The sequence below is a fragment of the Adiantum capillus-veneris genome, chromosome 19, assembly GCF_014529385.1.
Source record: "Adiantum capillus-veneris isolate H3 chromosome 19, ASM1452938v2, whole genome shotgun sequence".
Classification (NCBI taxonomy): Eukaryota; Viridiplantae; Streptophyta; class Polypodiopsida; order Polypodiales; family Pteridaceae; genus Adiantum; species Adiantum capillus-veneris.
Genome location: NC_140949.1, coordinates 52,381,670 through 52,398,306, shown reverse-complemented (window position 1 = coordinate 52,398,306; position 16,637 = coordinate 52,381,670). Strand labels below are relative to the sequence as shown.

Sequence of the window (16,637 nt, the reverse complement as noted above, 5' to 3'; positions counted from 1 at the left end):
CAGTGCTTATCTTCTTTGATCCAGGTGCCAAAGCCAACTTTATTTCCCCAGAATTGGCTTCAAAGTTGGGAATCAGACCTGAAGAGATGGGGTATACAGCAGAGGCAGGTTTGGCATGTCCTGGCCATACAGAGGCTGTGACACCCATCATTGGAAAGTTGCGTCTACATATCCAGTCCTATGTAGATGCTGAAGAATTTTACATCATGCCACTGGACGGATGTGATGTGTTGTTAGGTATTCCTTGGTTGTTTCGTGTACAGGGAATCATGGATGCCTACAACAAAAAGATCACTGTACAGAGCAGGGGAAAGACTCACATTCTGGATGTAAAGCTTAAAGGGGAGTCTATTCCTACTGTATCAGCTTCTGCTATTACTTCTGTAATGAAAAAGCATCTTTCTGCGTACTTGGTTTTTGCACGTGAAGTGTCAGATTGTGATGAATCAAATTTATCTGTGCTAGATAAAGAAAGGTCAATGTTTTTACAACAGTATAGTGACTGTTTTTCCGATTCATTACCGTCTCAATTACCGCCAGAGAGACCCGAGGACCATGCGATAGATTTGGTGCCAGGCTGTAGCCCACCAAATAAGCCTCCGTACAGGGTTAGTGCGGCTCAGCAGAAAGAGATAATGGGCCAAGTACAGGAGCTGTTAGAAAAAGGGCTGATTCAGCCCAGTTCATCTCCATTCTGTTCTCCAGTATTGTTGGTGCAGAAAAAAGATGGCTCATGGCGTATGTGCATCGACTACCGTGCACTGAACAAGAATACCATCAAGAATAGGTTCCCTATACCTAGAATTGATGATATTATGGACAAATTAGAAGGAGCAGCTATGTTTAGCAGGATAGATCTAAAGAGTGGGTATCATCAGATCCGCATTAGATCAGAGGATGTGCACAAGACTGCTTTTAGAACAACGTTTGGCCTTTACGAATTTTTAGTGATGCCCTTTGGTCTCACAAATGCTCCTGCTACGTTTAATAGGATGATGGACAGAATTTTCCGTCCACACCAGCAGTTTGTTGGTACGTTCTTTGATGACATGATAGTCTATTCAAAGAATGAAGAGGAGCATAGGCATCACTTGGCCATTGTGTTCAAAGAGCTACGCAGTCATAGGTTGCTCATCAATGCAAAGAAAAGTGAGTTTTTTCTGGAAGAGATTCACTTTCTGGGACACATTGTCTCAAAGGACGGTGTCAGAATGGATCCTGCAAAAGTCGAAGCGATCAAGTCATGGCCAAATTTGAAGACGGTGCATGATGTCCGAAGCTTTTTGGGACTATGCTCCTATTACAGAAGGTTTATCCGAAATTTCGCTGAGATTGCTTCACCTTTACATGCTCTTCAAAAGAAGGCAGTCACCTTTAGATGGACACAGAAAGAGATTTCAGCTTTTAATCTCTTAAAGGAAAAGATGACTTCAGATCCAGTCATTGTGTTGCCAGATCTTAGGAAGTCATTTGTTGTCCAGTGTGATGCCTGCGGTAGTAGCATTGGTGCTGTGCTAATGCAAGATGGCAGGGTAGTAGCCTATGAGAGCAGAATTTTGCAAGGGCCAGAGATGACCATGCAGGTCTATGAGAAAGAGTTACTGGCTGTGATTCATGCGCTCTTAAGTTGGAAACACTACCTGCTAGGTGCAGACTTTGTTGTCCAAACGGACCATCAGACCTTGCGATACTTCTTGACACAGACAAAGTTATCTGAGAAGCATATGCGATGGGCAAATATCTTGTCCATGTTCCATTTTCAGATTGTGCATGTGGAAGGCAAGAAGAACGTTGTGGCTGATGCCTTGTCTAGGAAGCCACAAATTTCAGCTGTGTCAATTCCTTATCATCATGAACTTGATGATATGAGAGAACAGTATGCAAATGATGAAGATTTTGCAAGGGTCTTCGAGCAACTAATGGATGGACAACGTCATGAACACTATCTTCTTAAAGACGGGTTCATGATGATGCATGGCAGATTGTGTGTCACAAAGCCATTGCGACGCAAAGTTATGGAAGAGAGTCATGTCCCACCGTATGCAGGGCATCGTGGTATCGATGCTACAGTTAAAGCGGTTGAGACATTCTTCTATTGGCCTACATTGAGAAGGGATGTGGATGCCTTTGTGCGAGAATGCCTAATATGCCAAAAGGTCAAGTTTGACAGGCAAAAGGCACCAGGGTTATTGCAACCACTACCTATTCCAGATAAACCATGGGAAAGTATTGCTATGGATTTTATCTTTGATCTTCCAAGAACGCAGACAGGAAATGATGGTATTTGGACCATTATTTGCAGATTCAGCAAACAGGCTCATTTTATTCCTGTCAGGAAGAAGATAAAGCCAGATCAGATGGCACGCTTGTTTATGAGCAATATTTTCAAGTATCATGGCATGCCACAGTCGATTATTAGCGACCGTGATCCACGCATGACTAGTTTGTTCTGGAGAGGCTTGTTTGAGAATATGGGCACCACGCTCAAATTCTCTTCGTCATTTCATCCTCAAACAGATGGGCAGTCAGAAGAGGCAAATTCTACTGTCCTAGATCTGCTGAAGTGCTATGTGTCAGAGCATAAAGGAAGGTGGGAGCAGTATTTGCCATTGGTGGAGTATGCATACAATAATACAGTGCATTCATCAACTGGCAAGGCACCCTTTGAGATAGTTGAAGGTGGCAAGAAAGTTCCTCCCATACTGCATACAAAGGACAAGATATTTGAAGCAGATAAGTATGTTCAAGACATGGATGAAATGTACAAGAAGGTCAAAGTGGCCTTAGAAAGGACTCAGGCAAAGCAAAAGAAAGCAGCTGATCGTCACCGTCGTGAAGTGGTATATTCACTTGGTGATTGGGTGCTTTTACGCTTTGAAAAGGCAAGGTTAAAGAAGATGAAGGGCAAGGAAAGAGTGTTTCCAAAGCTCAGCATGCGTTACTATGGGCCTTTTCAAGTGTGCGACATAATCAGTGATGTTGCATATAGGCTGAAATTGCCTGACAGTTGGAAGATTCACAATGCGTTTCATGTGAGTCTTCTCAGACCCTATGTGGGTGATGTGCCAGAAGATATGCCAGCTGAAGATCAGCCGGAAGTCGAGGAACTTGACGAGATCTTGGTCCCTGAACAGATTTTGGCACACAAAGAAAGGAAAGTGAAAGGCAAGGTTGCTAGGCGTTACTTGGTAAAGTTCAGAAACTATCCACCAATGGATGCTAAGTGGATGGAAGAAGGTGAACTTGCAGAGTCACCAACTGTGTTATCACTTTACCTGGAAGCCTTCGATTTGCAACCTACCTTGACCCCTTGAGTTTCAAAGCTACATGGATTGTCAGTGTGACAATGGCTTCTGAAACAAATGATGTACATGGTATTTAAAGTGAGCTCAAATCAAATACCTGTTACATGAATGTTAGAGCTGTACAGATTGTCAGTTTGGCAATTGCTCTTATGGAATGTCCAAAAGTTTGGTTAGTGCTATAGAAGTGAGTATTTCTTGTCAGTTTGTCAAGGATACAATGATTGCTTCTATTCAGGAGTACATGTGTAACTGCATTCTTAAACTGTCGGTTTGGGTATGCTCGAAAGTGTTACGGGATCCAACGTGTACTATAAGACAGTGGCAAAATGTGCAGCTACCATTTTGTCATTGGAAAGTTAGTGACTCAAAGCAATGGCAGAGTGCGAAGCTACCACTATGTCATTGGGACAGGGTTCACACGCAGGCAATACATGAGTCGACGAGGTGTTGAATACACCAGGGTTGACAATGAGCATGTATGTGTCGTATATGTGTCGACATGTGTTGAATACATCAGTGTTGACAGTAAGCATGGACGACATAGATGCAAACGAGGACGTTTGAGATTTCAAGAGGAGGGTATGTCACCAGCGTGTGACTACTATCTATCCTTTTTGTTGATTTCTTTCTTATTATCTATTTACTTTCACTTTTTGGAAACACCCCTCGGGAAATCTAACTGCCCTGCATTGCATAGCTAGTGTGGAACTGTCCAGAGGGAGTCCAGGCCTGAGGGCAAGAGAGCACTAAGGTTGGACAAGGACTATGGTTAGCCAAGTGGGGTCATTGACTAGCCAAAGTGGAATCCTTTGCTACAGAGGCTACATTTCAGTTTTGGATGTGGCCGCAGTGTACAAAGAGGGTCGGATGACCTAGAAAGATACAATGGCAGCATCTCCTAAAATTTAGGGAACTGCTATTTTGGGACCTGAAAATGTCTTCGCGTCATTACGTGCAGTTTGACATGGGGATCATTTTGTTACTCTGTGGCCAAGTCAACAGAGGCTGCAGGTGAGATATTTTTAGACCCGAGGGTCTAAAGCGGGAAAATGCACAAGTGAGTGACACTTGGCACTCTGAGGCCAGTTTACTACTTATAGAGAAGGCAAAAACGTGATTTATAGCTGGGAGGCTCATTTTGCAAGTCTCTGTCACAGGTTAAGAGCTATGGAGTGCTTGCTTTCCCTCTTATGCACAGTGCGGTGCCAGGAGTGATGCCCTGCACGCTACGCACTGCCCTCTCTCTCCCCTTTGGCAGTATGTTATGCCCCTCTAGTGGGCTCTTCATTTGACCAATGTACAGTTGTGTGGGTTCATGCGCGATTGCCGAGGCAAGAGCCTCTTGCACAGGTACTGGATTAGCTAGCGGCTAATCCCCCCGCAGGTACAGGTGAATTCGGAGAGGTTTCACGCCAGAAATCTCGTCCGATTCAAAGGGCAAGTAGCCCTACAGGTGCGGGAGCTCGAGGACTTGCTAGGGATGCGACCGGCACGCGAAACGGAGCCCGAAACAGTGAATTACAGCCTGCTGTGTATTTTTGCAGGTTTAGGGTTTTGGCCCTAAACGGACCCTAATACCCCCAGGAGGTTCGGGGACGCAAGGGGACCGCTGTACAGGCGATCTGGCGCATTTTCAGGGCTGAAAACAGAGAATTCAGCGTGCTGCAGATTCTCGCCAGGTTTTGCAAAGTGCCCGTATGCGTCGGGAAAGTCGGTCAATGCGTGGGAATACTGACCGTGAAAGGTTCTAGTACAGTTATGCTGCCGAAATCGGGCTGGAACAGTGGAAATTCAGCCGAGTTTGTGCGGGGCAGCTTGTAGGAACCACAGCGTTTATTCCCTCTTTTGAACAATAAAGAAATACCGAAAGGGGCGCCTAAGTTAGGGGCCAATCTGGTGTCTGTCCACTCATACAGGTGCAATCTAGCAGCCTGTATCCCTCTCCCCTTTGTTGTGTCTTGAAAGTACAGGTAAAATAGACGACTAATAATGGGTGAAAGCTAAATCAAGGTTTAAAGTAAAGTCTACCGCCCTTTTTGGATTGAACAGGCCGGTTTCATTCGGTGTGATTGCTCTCTCTTGGGACTACCATCGCCACCAAAGAAACACTGTCTGTCCAAGAGCTGATGGACCATGCTGTGCTCGGCTACGACCTCATGGAAGGAACCTAACCCTCATTTTTTGGTGCAGGTTTCAAGATGGAAAGTCAGTCGACTTTTCGAGCTTGATTGCGAGATTGCTTTTTAAGTTTGAGTTCTGTTTGATCTTGTTTGGTGATCCTGTTTGGAATTTGTTTGAAATGGATGGTATCTGTTTTGAATCTGTTTTGGTGCCGATTTGAATTGTTTGACTCTGGTTTGATATTGGTTTCAATGATTGGTGATTTTACTCCTGGGTGGAGAAGTGAGAAATACTGTTTTGGTATTGTTTGAACCCCGGAACGACGCAGGCCGATGCCTAGGGAGCGTTTCGTTGTATGTTTGAAAACCTCCGAACGACGCAGGCCGATGCCTGGGGAGCGTTTTGTTGTATGCTTGTAAAATAATTATTGTTGTGACTCCCGGCCCGGACCTGGATGGTTATGCGGGAGGAGTATTAAGAAGTGTGAGCAGTGGTTACTCTCAGCACCTCCAAACGACGCAGGCTGCGGTCTGGGGGGCGTTTGGTTGTAAAAGGCCTCTATATCTCCCGGCTCGGACCTTTTAGGTTATGCGGGAGGAGTGATGAGGGAGTCGTTGAATATTTCCTGCCCCGGACCTTGTTAGGTTATGCGGGAGGAGTGTTCATTGGCGGCTTTATGTTTCTATGTCTTGTAACATGCATATGTGAGCATTTGTGCTGCATTGTGATGTGCCAATTATTGAATATTCCTAATTGAATGAGATTGCCTGGGTATGTAATTTTAGTGCATCAAGACACCCGTGGAAGATCAGTACGGTGTGGGTGTGATGGCTAATTTTACTACGCCGGAATATCAAGAGTTCCGATCTGGCCGAAAGGAGAAGCTAACTCCTTGATCAAAAGAGCAGAAAGGAGAAGCTAACTCCTTGATAAAATTTGATGAACGGTTTGGCACTCCGTCTCTATGTTCATCTACATTGCATGTGAAACCGGCCTGTGGGGCGGTAGGCTTTGGCTTTCACCCGAAATTCTTTACTTTAGACACACACACACACAGAGCACTTTACAAAGGAAACCTGCGACGGGAATTAACAGTTAAGTACACACACGGCTTGGAAGCTAGAATGCTCCGAGCCGACAACCTGTAGGCCCCAAAATGGACGCCCCTTTCGGTATTTCTTTATTCTTTAGGAGGGTAAATTACAAAGAAGAGTCCTAGGAATCCTTCACCTCTTTCCAGCTAGATACCATCTGATTTGGCCAAATTTCGGAAGCATAACAACCCTAGAACTTGCGCGAAACCAATTCCCCTGCTAGAACTCACTTCTACTGGCGTATACCCTCTGATTCCTGCCCAAAAACAGTAAATTCAGCACGCTGTATTTACTGGTTTTTGCCATGTTTTTAGCCCCAAACAGTCCCCTAGCTGTCCTCTGCCAGTGGGGCACGATTCCCAAGGGTTCTGACGTTCGTATGGCTGACAAAGAGTCAATTTTCTGCACATACACAACGCTGAATTTGCACCTGTACGGTGAGGTTATGACCCTCACCGGTGCCTGCTTTGGAGTAGTAGCTAGCTACCATTGTTCCTGCTCAAGGAGGCTCTTGCCTCAACACAAAAGCATGAACCCACACAACTGTACATTAGTCAAATGAAGAGCCCTCTTGTGGGGCATCACATAACTGCACGTAGGGGAGAGAGAGAGCAGTGTGTAGCGTGTAGGGCATCACTCCTAGCACCACACTGTACATTAGAGGGAAAGAAAGCACTCCATAGCTCTTAATCTGTGACCAGTTTCTCAATGAAGCATCCCCCCAGCATAAATCGAGTGCCCCCTCTTCTGCCCTTGACCTGTAATGCATCTGTGAACAAATAGATGCAAAAGGGGAAGATTTCCATGACTGCCAAAACCTGCGTATCGCTGAAAACGCAGCAAAACAGCCTTGTAAATTTGCGGCGCGTTTCACGGGCCGGATGACTTGGCAGCAGTACATGGCAGTTTGCTTTTTTGGCCGCTTTTGTCTACGCAGGAGAGAATCCCACGCAAAAGCTTTAGTAGCTTTTGGGCATTATTTTATTCCCTAAAAGAGGGCTTGTGAGAGAAAAGCTTTATTCTTTTATTAAGAGGCTTTTTGAAACAGCTTTTGGGGCTCTGCTTTTGGCATCCCTTGTACTCTTTAAATAAGTGGGTAGGCCACTCATAATTCAGAGCATTTGGACGCAGAGTTTGAATGTGAGCATCTGCCTGCATTCTTGTACTTTGAACATAGATTAATATAAAAAGGAATACCGAAAGGGGCGCCAGACTTTGGGGCCTATATCTCTAGGCACGGAACTCTGCCGGGTCAGTGTCGAATCAATTGTGAACTGAGAACTGTTTTGAAGTGGTTATTTGTGCTGTCGCGGTAGATTCTCGACTTGGAGTGTCGAAGTCTGTTAGAGCCGCTTTGTAGAGTGTCAAAGTGCAGTGAGGCAACTCTTCATCAGTACAGAGTTTGCTGAGACTACCCATGCAAGTACAGTCGCAAGGATCATTTGTACAGGGAAGGTGGAGGATCCTGAGTTCTGGGAGTCCCTAAAGAGTATTGACAAAATGGTGAAACTAGTGATCCACTTGCTTAGAGTGATGGATGGTATGAAACCTTGTATTGGCAAGGTCTATGAAGCAATGGATCGCATGGTCGAGGCCCTTGAAGAGCATGAGAAGAACCCAGATAGGCTCGAAGAAATCAAAGAGCTTTGTAGTAGCAGGCGGAATGCCTATAGTTCACCTCTTCATGGTGCAGCTTTTGTGTTGGACCCAGAGTCCCAGGGTGCAGGGCAGGAGCATGATTCGGAGGTAAACACACACTGGAACACCATCTTCAAGAAGCTTCACCCTGATCGTGACATGCAACGCAAAATAAAGGATTAGCTTGCATATTACAAGGATATGCGAGGATGGGACAGTCGATGCTCAAATTGATCGCACCAAGTTTTCCTCCGTCTTGTGGTGGCAAGAAATTGGTTTAGATAGTCTTGATCTTCAGCGACTCGCCGTCCGTATTCTCAGCCAAGCGGTTAGCTCCTCTTGCTTGGAGTGGAGTGTATATAGCCACATTGCATCTAGAAAGAGGAACCGACTTGGAGTGGAGAAAGCAAATGACCTTGTTTTTGTCAGTGCAAACTTAAGAATGCTTTGCAAGTCAACATCCAAAGTGACAGATCCCTTTCTACAATGGGAGATGGAGGTAGAGACAGAGGTGCTTGGAGAGGCAGGAGGATCAATGCATTAGGATGAGCCTATGCAGGAGGATTTTCGGATGATACTCACGACGTCCAGGACTCCACTACAGATTGGGAGGTGGGATGCTCTTTTGTCCCTACCCAGAGGTGAACATCAGGCATGAGTCATGACTCATTGCTCATTGGTTTTTGATGTTTGTTTCCTTTGTGGCCGCCGGCTTTGTCCCCTTTTTGTATTGCACTACCATATAAGTGATTGAGTCTTGACATATCACCTATTGACTCTTACAGTTGTTATTTAGCACTCTTAACCTCTACATGTCTTTTTGTAGCGCCTTGGCTGGCCTTGTAAGCCATCTTTATAATCTATGATCTATCCTCTTTTTGCTCCAAGCTTTAGTGTGGTCTGGACTCTATTCTTCACCTTTGAGTTAATGTTCTTTCTATGAAGAATCAAGATGCTTTTGTAAAGGATGATCTCAAATCATGTATTGTGTATTGCGCAATCGCGTGTAAGCCTTAAGACTGAAGAATCATTGCAGAGCATGCCTAAATAGGATTCTACTTGGACTAATGGGTGTGTATGGCTCTCTACTAACATATAGGTTAAATCCAACTTAATTTAAGCATATTTTAAACTTACTGTTCCAGCCCCCGTTCCCGTTCCGCCTTTTTTTTGGGGGGGGGGTGGGGGTGTGTTCCGGGGGTCCCCGTTCCCGTTCCGGGTAACTCTGGGTATCATAGAAGGCTGTTTGAGAGTGGCATGTCCTGGCATCGAAGTTCCCTAGGAGGATGACATCCCCATCCCTAGAGAACTCCCATATGTCCTCATCTAAAATCATGTATGGTGATTGCCCCTTGGGCGATGCATGCGGAGATGTTCTTGGGGGGAAATAGCATCTCGCAATATAAAGTGGCCTCCACACACACACACACACACACACACACACACACACACACACACACAAAGAGAGAGAGAGAGAGAGAGAGAGAGAGAGAGAGAGAGAGAGAGAGAGAGAGAGAGAGAGATATGAAATGTTATATTAATGTCTTCGGAAGGCCAAAATGACCTATGAGACCAAAAAGCTACAATTGGTGAATCTGATACCATGTCTGAGTACGGAAAGTACAAAGAACTAAGACTAAAATACTAAAACACTATGAAATGAATCTGAAGCTGATCCGGAACTGAAAACGAGATAGAGGGAGGGGGGGTGGTGGATTCAAATGAAATCTCTCATAGGTCGTTGTCGAATCTCATCAACATCCTCTATGGTGAGTACTCTGATTGGGCGTCTTGCACGTCGAGCTAGAGTGATCTGGATCTTCTGCTGCAGCCTTCGTCGATGGTGGGTCTGCCTAGCTCAATGGCTCGATCAATCAACGTACCTCTAGTGTGGGTGGGCTCTGAGATTTGCTGTGATGACTGCTCCTCTGGCTGGTGTAAAGAAATCTGTGATCCTCCCCCCCCCCCGCCCCCCCCCCCCCCCCCCCCCCCCCCAACCACACACACACACACACACACACACACACACACACACACACACACACACACACCAAGTGGTTCATTTTGCTTTCTTCATACATGCCACCTTGATGTACACATAGCACTCACATTGTACTTCATCTTGTACATCCTTTGGGTGATAGGCATCCCTAGGGGTCTCTTTGTACACAATATACAACCACTTTTTGTGCCAAATAAAATAATCTCTACTAAAGAGGGAGAGAGCCAAACGCAGACTGAACTTTGCGACCTATGGATATAATGTGGGCCTGGGGTATATGGGGACCCCGCTACATGCTCGATTCACACCCCCACATCCCACGACACGAATAAATGGGGTCCCCCTGCTTAAAAACTGCCACATCAGCAAAACATGCCACCTCAACTAAATGTACCAAGTAGCACATTTATGTCATCAATAATAATTTGACCCCATAGACGCCTAGGAATAGGAGTCATTGCATGGCTCAACACATAGGTACAGGTACGCCTACCTCACATGCGGCCGGGCACAGCTACAAAACAGCCCTCGCTGCCTTATTTACTCCTGCCCCACCATCCGGTTCCTATGTTTGTACTGTTTTTCTCCCCATCAATGTATATACTCTTTTTCCCGGGGGGGGGGGGGGGGGCAGCCTATCTTATGGTCCCATTGTGGTGTTGATTCTCTCTCTCCACTTACCTCCAGTCTACCGAGTGGGCACATGCATGGCTCCACAGGCCGGTACAGGTACGTCTACCTCACAACGCACATATGCTAGGCATAGCCACAAAACAGCCCTCACTGCCTAATTTTATCCTGTCCCATCTTATGGTTGCTTGTACTATTTTTCTCCCCATCAATATAGGATCTCCCGTCTTCTGGTCCAGTATGGTGTCGATTTTCTCTCTTTCCTTACCTCCAGTCTGGCTTTTGAATAACATTTCCGCGATACTGAAATTGTGGTACGCATTTTGGATCTTTATGAAGGTAATTTCTCCAATTTGTCATGCCAGAGTGACGACGAGGAGGAAATCGAGGACATGACAATCAAGCCGTCAGATTTGCTTATTTTAACTGCTCGCAATGAAGACGATGTTAGCCATCTTGAGGTTTGTGACAGCATGCAGCTTATTTGAAGTACACTGATAAAGTACATATTATGATTAAGTTAACCGTTTTTATCTTATTTTTGAGATAGGTATGGATTTATGAAGATTTGACAGAAGATGGCACACAAAATATGTATGTGCATCATGATGTAATGCTGCCAGCTTTTCCTCTGAGTCTAGCTTGGCTTGACTGCGACCTTAAAGGTGGTGACAAAGGTAAGATTTGACATTGGAAAATTTATTGTTTGGAAAGCACTTAGGCTGAGTGTGTGACAGTATTTTGTAGGAAACTATGTGGCAATTGGAACCATGCAACCGGAAATTGAAATTTGGGACCTTGATGTTGTATGCACTCTCATTTTCTGATTCCGAATGGGTTGCTTATCCTGACCATAGCTTCTGGTTATAGAATATAATATTGTACTTCTCTTCTTCTTCTTTGCAGTTGGATGCTGTGGAGCCTGCTATTGTACTTGGGGGATTTAGACAATCCTCTTCTTCAAAATCACACAGTGAAAAGAAGAAGAAGAAAAAGGTTTGCTGAAAAGTAACACTATCTCTCCCATTGTATAACAAGAAGTTGGGGAGGGGACTTTCCTGCGACAGAAAGGGTTTTACTGAATTATGAGTAGTAAGGATTTCTGGGTGCATGTGGTTGTGCATGTCTATTTCTAGAATAAAATCAGTATATTTACACAGGGGCTTCAAACTTTGATTCAAATGATTGTATTTTTGAATGCAGGGGGCAAAGCTGAAGGAAGGTAGCCACTCAGATGCTGTTTTATGTCTAGCTTGGAACAATGAGTATAGGTAATGTGAGGACTTTGGCAACTGCAAGTTTGAGTTGTGTTGGTTTTTGTTAAGTGATTCACTTATGATCTCGTCGACGTTGTATATTTCAGGAACGTCTTAGCAAGTGGTAGTGCTGATTCTTCTATAAAAATATGGGATATTGTAACCCAGAAGTGTGAGCATACTATTTCCTCGCATTCTGATAAGGTGCCTACTGTCATTACATCAAATTGCAAGGAATTGTGGAAGCTGAACACACACATCTATTTTTTTATAATGTGGTGGGCATGGTAGGAGAGCACGTGTGCTTGGAAAGTGCTGTATAATTCTGTCAAAAGATCTTGATTTAACACGTGACAATGAAAGAGGCTCTCTCATGGATTGTTTTGCACCAAGGGCTGTTTTAAACTCCCAACTCAGCTGGAGGGCTAGGAGTCTGTGGGCAGGGCTTTAGGTGCAGTTAAAGTAAGGTGGAAGCTTTCTGGAGGGGAGCTCTTCATTTTTATTTTTGTGGATCTGATAGAGGCATTTTATCAGTTGCCTTCTGCAAAGCCCTTAATCTCCCCCCTTAAAACATAAAGAAGAAAACCCCCATTCCCATGTGATCCTTTGTGTCCTTGGGTGAAATTCCACATCTGGATATCAGTTTCCAGCTGTAAGAATGTGCTTCAACTGTTTTACGTTTGCATGCATGCATTAATACAGATATCATTTCTGGGACAGTATTTGCAAATGTTTGATAGAGGTCTTTTTAAACTTGACCTGACAATGATGGTCTTTTGGGGGATTTTGGGCAATGACGAAAATCCTTGATGCTGGGGAAAGTAGTAAAACATCATACCTTTCCCACCTGGAAAGTTCAAGGTTTCCCCTCCCATGCTCGTACTCGAGCACTGATGAAGACTCTCCCGTCACCGGTTACGGCAATGGAGATGCAAGCAGAAGCAAGCGTCGCTGCCATTAATGTTAATAATTATTCAGATTGTGGAAGTGCTTTCAGAGCGTAAAATTTTCATCTGCAATTCTTTTCCATTTCTAACTGTCCTTATTGATGTTTATCAGGTCCAGGCAGTTGCATGGAATAAACAAGAACCCACAGTTCTTTTAAGTGGAGCCTTCGACCACACCCTGCTACTTGTATGTAGTCTCCGAGTCTTCTCCCATTGACCACACAAATAGTCGGTCCTTTTTCTGCTTTCCTGATGGTGCAATGTTGACAGATGGACATGAGGGCACCGGCACATGATGGGGTGAGGTGGTCGGTGTCTGCGGATGTGGAGTCCCTTGCTTGGGATCCCCATACGTCCCATTCTTTTGTGGTTAGTGAAGTTTACCTTTTTTGAGCTTTTATGTTCTTTTTTGGAGGTGGAGGAGGGATATACATATGCTCCCATTGTACTCTTTTTTTTTAGGCCCCTGAAATTTGTGGAAATTCCCAAAATACCCCTCAAATTTCACAAAATCTGGCAAATTTTGTAAAAAATCCCAATGCCCTCAAATTTTTATCAAAAATTCCAAATTACTCCTTATTAATTTTGCAAACATCTCTCAAGGCATTATATTTGGCAACTTCTTATAGGAAGATTACAAGGGTGATTTGGGTATTTTTTAAATTTCGTGGGTGTTTTGAGAATTCCATAAAATACGAGGGGTATTCCCTTTTCTTAATTGTGGACAATGAAACAAAACATCCTGATTCAATTCACTAGTAATGTTGCAAACTTTGGTAGGTAAGCTTGGAAGACGGGATAGTGAGCGGGCATGATATCCGCATGGTTTCCCCTGCTTCAGCTTCTGGTAGTCCTCGGAAGGGTGGAAAACCTTTGTTCAACATACATGCGCATGATAAAGCTGTGTGCACGGTCTCATATAATACTGCTGCTCCACATGTAATTCTTTGTTTTTCACATTTCGGATTGCAATTATCTGTTAAGCCTTTGGAATTTTACTAAGTTTGCATGTCTTGTGTATGGCACAACAGCTATTGGCTACAGGCTCTACAGACAAAATGGTAACTCATTTGAAACTTTTGCAGGAAGTGGTAGTATGATGATTTCAGGATATTTTGGTTTGTTTGCTTTATAAGATTGTAGCTGCCAATTCATTGTGCAGGTGAAACTATGGGACCTAAAGGATAATCAACCGTCATGTTTATGCTCGAAAAACCCGAAAGTGGTCTGTCTATTGTCTATTGGCATTTACAACACTTGATTTTCTTGTTTTGAAAATTGTGTTCTGTATTTTTTTGTTAAATTTTCATTCGAGGCAAACAGGGTTTTGATATGTCAATGGAGTGACCAGTTTTCTTACATTGCAGGGAGCTGTATTTGCGTCCGCATTTTGCAAGGACGCACCGTTTTTGTTAGCCGTAGGTGGATCCAAAGGAAATTTGGATGTGGGTGAAAGTTTTTTTTTTTTGGTTGAATCCCCCCCCACCCCCAATTTTTATGTTGTGAGAAAGAGCATTTAGAGCTATGTATGCCTCATTTGTTGCCGTTGTGCGCAGGTCTGGGACACTATGACGGAGGCAGAGATTGCAAGGCGGTTTGGAAGGTTTAGAACACCAAAAAATTCCAAAGAAAGTCGATGACTTGAAATGTTTGTAATTTTAACTCAGAAAATGAAAAGCTTATAAATGGTAGAGCTTCACCCTCGTAATAGCAAATAAAACTTTAGATCTTTATGCAACCTCTGCTGTTTTGTCTCATTTGATGTAGTGCATGTTAGTTGATCATTGTTGGACGTAAACTAGTTAAGTGCGATAGGTTCTCCATGTGACTCTCTTGGTGGTAACATGTTTATGGCAAGCATCGCCGTTTCTTGTGGGGGAACTCATTTGGTGGACCCACCTTAAACTCTATTGTAAAAGAGATGGTTTTGTGGAGATAAGAGATTAATGAATAACTTGATTGGCCATAGAGTGAGAGTTCCTCCTCAAGACCTAAGATTAGGCGCCTACAATTTCGGAAAACTGATGTATCAGGAAGGTGTTAAAGATTAAATGTGAATTATACACATTGCTCAAGAAAAAACCAAGATTTATTGTAATCCCACCTACAAGTTTTCCCTTTTAACTTTTATAAATATTTGAAGGTGAACCTTTAGAATTTGGAGGAATTTAGTTTTAAGCCTTCAAATACAGCTTATTTATTTATTTTTTAGAGCTTTTAAGGGTGAGAAAACCTTATAAATTTAGAGGAATTTAGCTACAAAGCTTCAAATATACCCAATTTACCTGTTTTTAAAACATCTGAAGGTGAGAAAACCATCTAAATTTAGAGGAAGTTTTAAACCTTCAAATATAGCCATTTTACTTGTTTTTACAACATTTACTAAAAGCATTGGTGAAAGTCGATCCAATATAAGTGGAGAGTCAAAGCTAGAGATCTCCTTGTAGAAAATGTAAGAGCTCTCTTGAGTTCCTTCCACTTTGCATACTAGTAATTAGGTAACTAGTAGTTTGGAAATGTCAAGTAGCATGCTACTCAGGATGTGCAATAGCTGGACAAATTGGTACTTAAAATCATTTATATTCACGTAATGTCATGCTAATCAACATTAATGCCATCGTTAATAAGCAACATACAAGCATTTTCATGTCCCATGCATCCATTATTGTTTGGTATACTATTGATAGTATACCAAACAATATCGACTCAATGACTAGCCATTTTAAGTAGACAATGCAGAGTCATCGGTTTAAGTAGCATAAACACAATGTAGATATGGTGGTTTACGATGCACAAGTACAGATTCACCAATTTACACACCATGAGGTTAGATTTACCAGTTTAAGTAACATCAAGTACAAAACCATATTACAAGTTGTCGACATCATTGTCGTTATTTTTTTGGTAACAATTGAGGATAATTGTCTTGGTACGTAATGGAAATAAGTATTTGGATGTTTGAGTAATGTCTACTCGAGTTTGGTTATAAGGATTGTACATTATTGATCTTATGTTGTTGGTACGTTGATAATGATATGATGAAATTGTATGGTATTTGTACAACAATTCAACGAGTTTCTTAGTTGTGGTATAAGCAATGGCTTCAAATCTAGAAGATGGATGGCATACACCAATTATTGGAACTATCGTACTCCTATTGTAGAGTTTGCAGATAATTAATATCCTAAATTTATTATCTTAAGGCCACAAAAACAAAATAACTACCATCAAACTTCTTTATGTTAAAGAGTTTTCTCTTTGAAGATGATGTTGCTATATTGTTAAAAAACTTTTGACCAAGGTAAATGCAAGCTGATACTTTGGCAAAGTCACGAGAAAAATCCAATAAACAATAGGCAAAGGAGTTTCCAAATATGTGATAAGAGTTTTGGTAGTATTTTGGTACAAATCTCAAACTCTAATGGCCATAAATAGCACAGAATTGATAAGAGAGCATAAGTTGGGCATGAAATAATTGTTATTGCAAACTATCTCCCTCTGATATTACTCATATGACCCATTGATGTGTAGAATGTGTGACATAAGTCAATAATGGTGTTACTAAGCACATTGCTTTGCATATTTTGATCTCACTTAAGTTTATTCCTCTTGGAAATAGTGAAACATTTACCAATAACTCCTTT

At 43.0% G+C, this 16,637-nt stretch overlaps 1 protein-coding gene across 1 annotated transcript in view; it reads left to right on the top strand.

Moving 5' to 3' along the window:
- Window positions 1–14,748, top strand: part of LOC147434017 (uncharacterized) — a 51,239-nt gene extending 36,491 nt beyond the window's left edge. Inside the window, exons 4-16 of the mRNA XM_086490643.1 lie at window positions 11,156–11,251; window positions 11,341–11,467; window positions 11,538–11,596; window positions 11,697–11,786; window positions 11,994–12,061; window positions 12,154–12,250; window positions 13,106–13,180; window positions 13,264–13,362; window positions 13,774–13,932; window positions 14,025–14,054; window positions 14,156–14,218; window positions 14,361–14,438; window positions 14,550–14,748. Of these exons, the coding sequence (XP_086346769.1) occupies window positions 11,156–11,251; window positions 11,341–11,467; window positions 11,538–11,596; window positions 11,697–11,786; window positions 11,994–12,061; window positions 12,154–12,250; window positions 13,106–13,180; window positions 13,264–13,362; window positions 13,774–13,932; window positions 14,025–14,054; window positions 14,156–14,218; window positions 14,361–14,438; window positions 14,550–14,633 (1,125 nt within the window). The 3' untranslated portion in view covers window positions 14,634–14,748. The remainder of the gene's footprint in view (window positions 1–11,155; window positions 11,252–11,340; window positions 11,468–11,537; window positions 11,597–11,696; window positions 11,787–11,993; window positions 12,062–12,153; window positions 12,251–13,105; window positions 13,181–13,263; window positions 13,363–13,773; window positions 13,933–14,024; window positions 14,055–14,155; window positions 14,219–14,360; window positions 14,439–14,549) is intronic.
- Window positions 14,749–16,637: the final 1,889 nt, after the last annotated feature.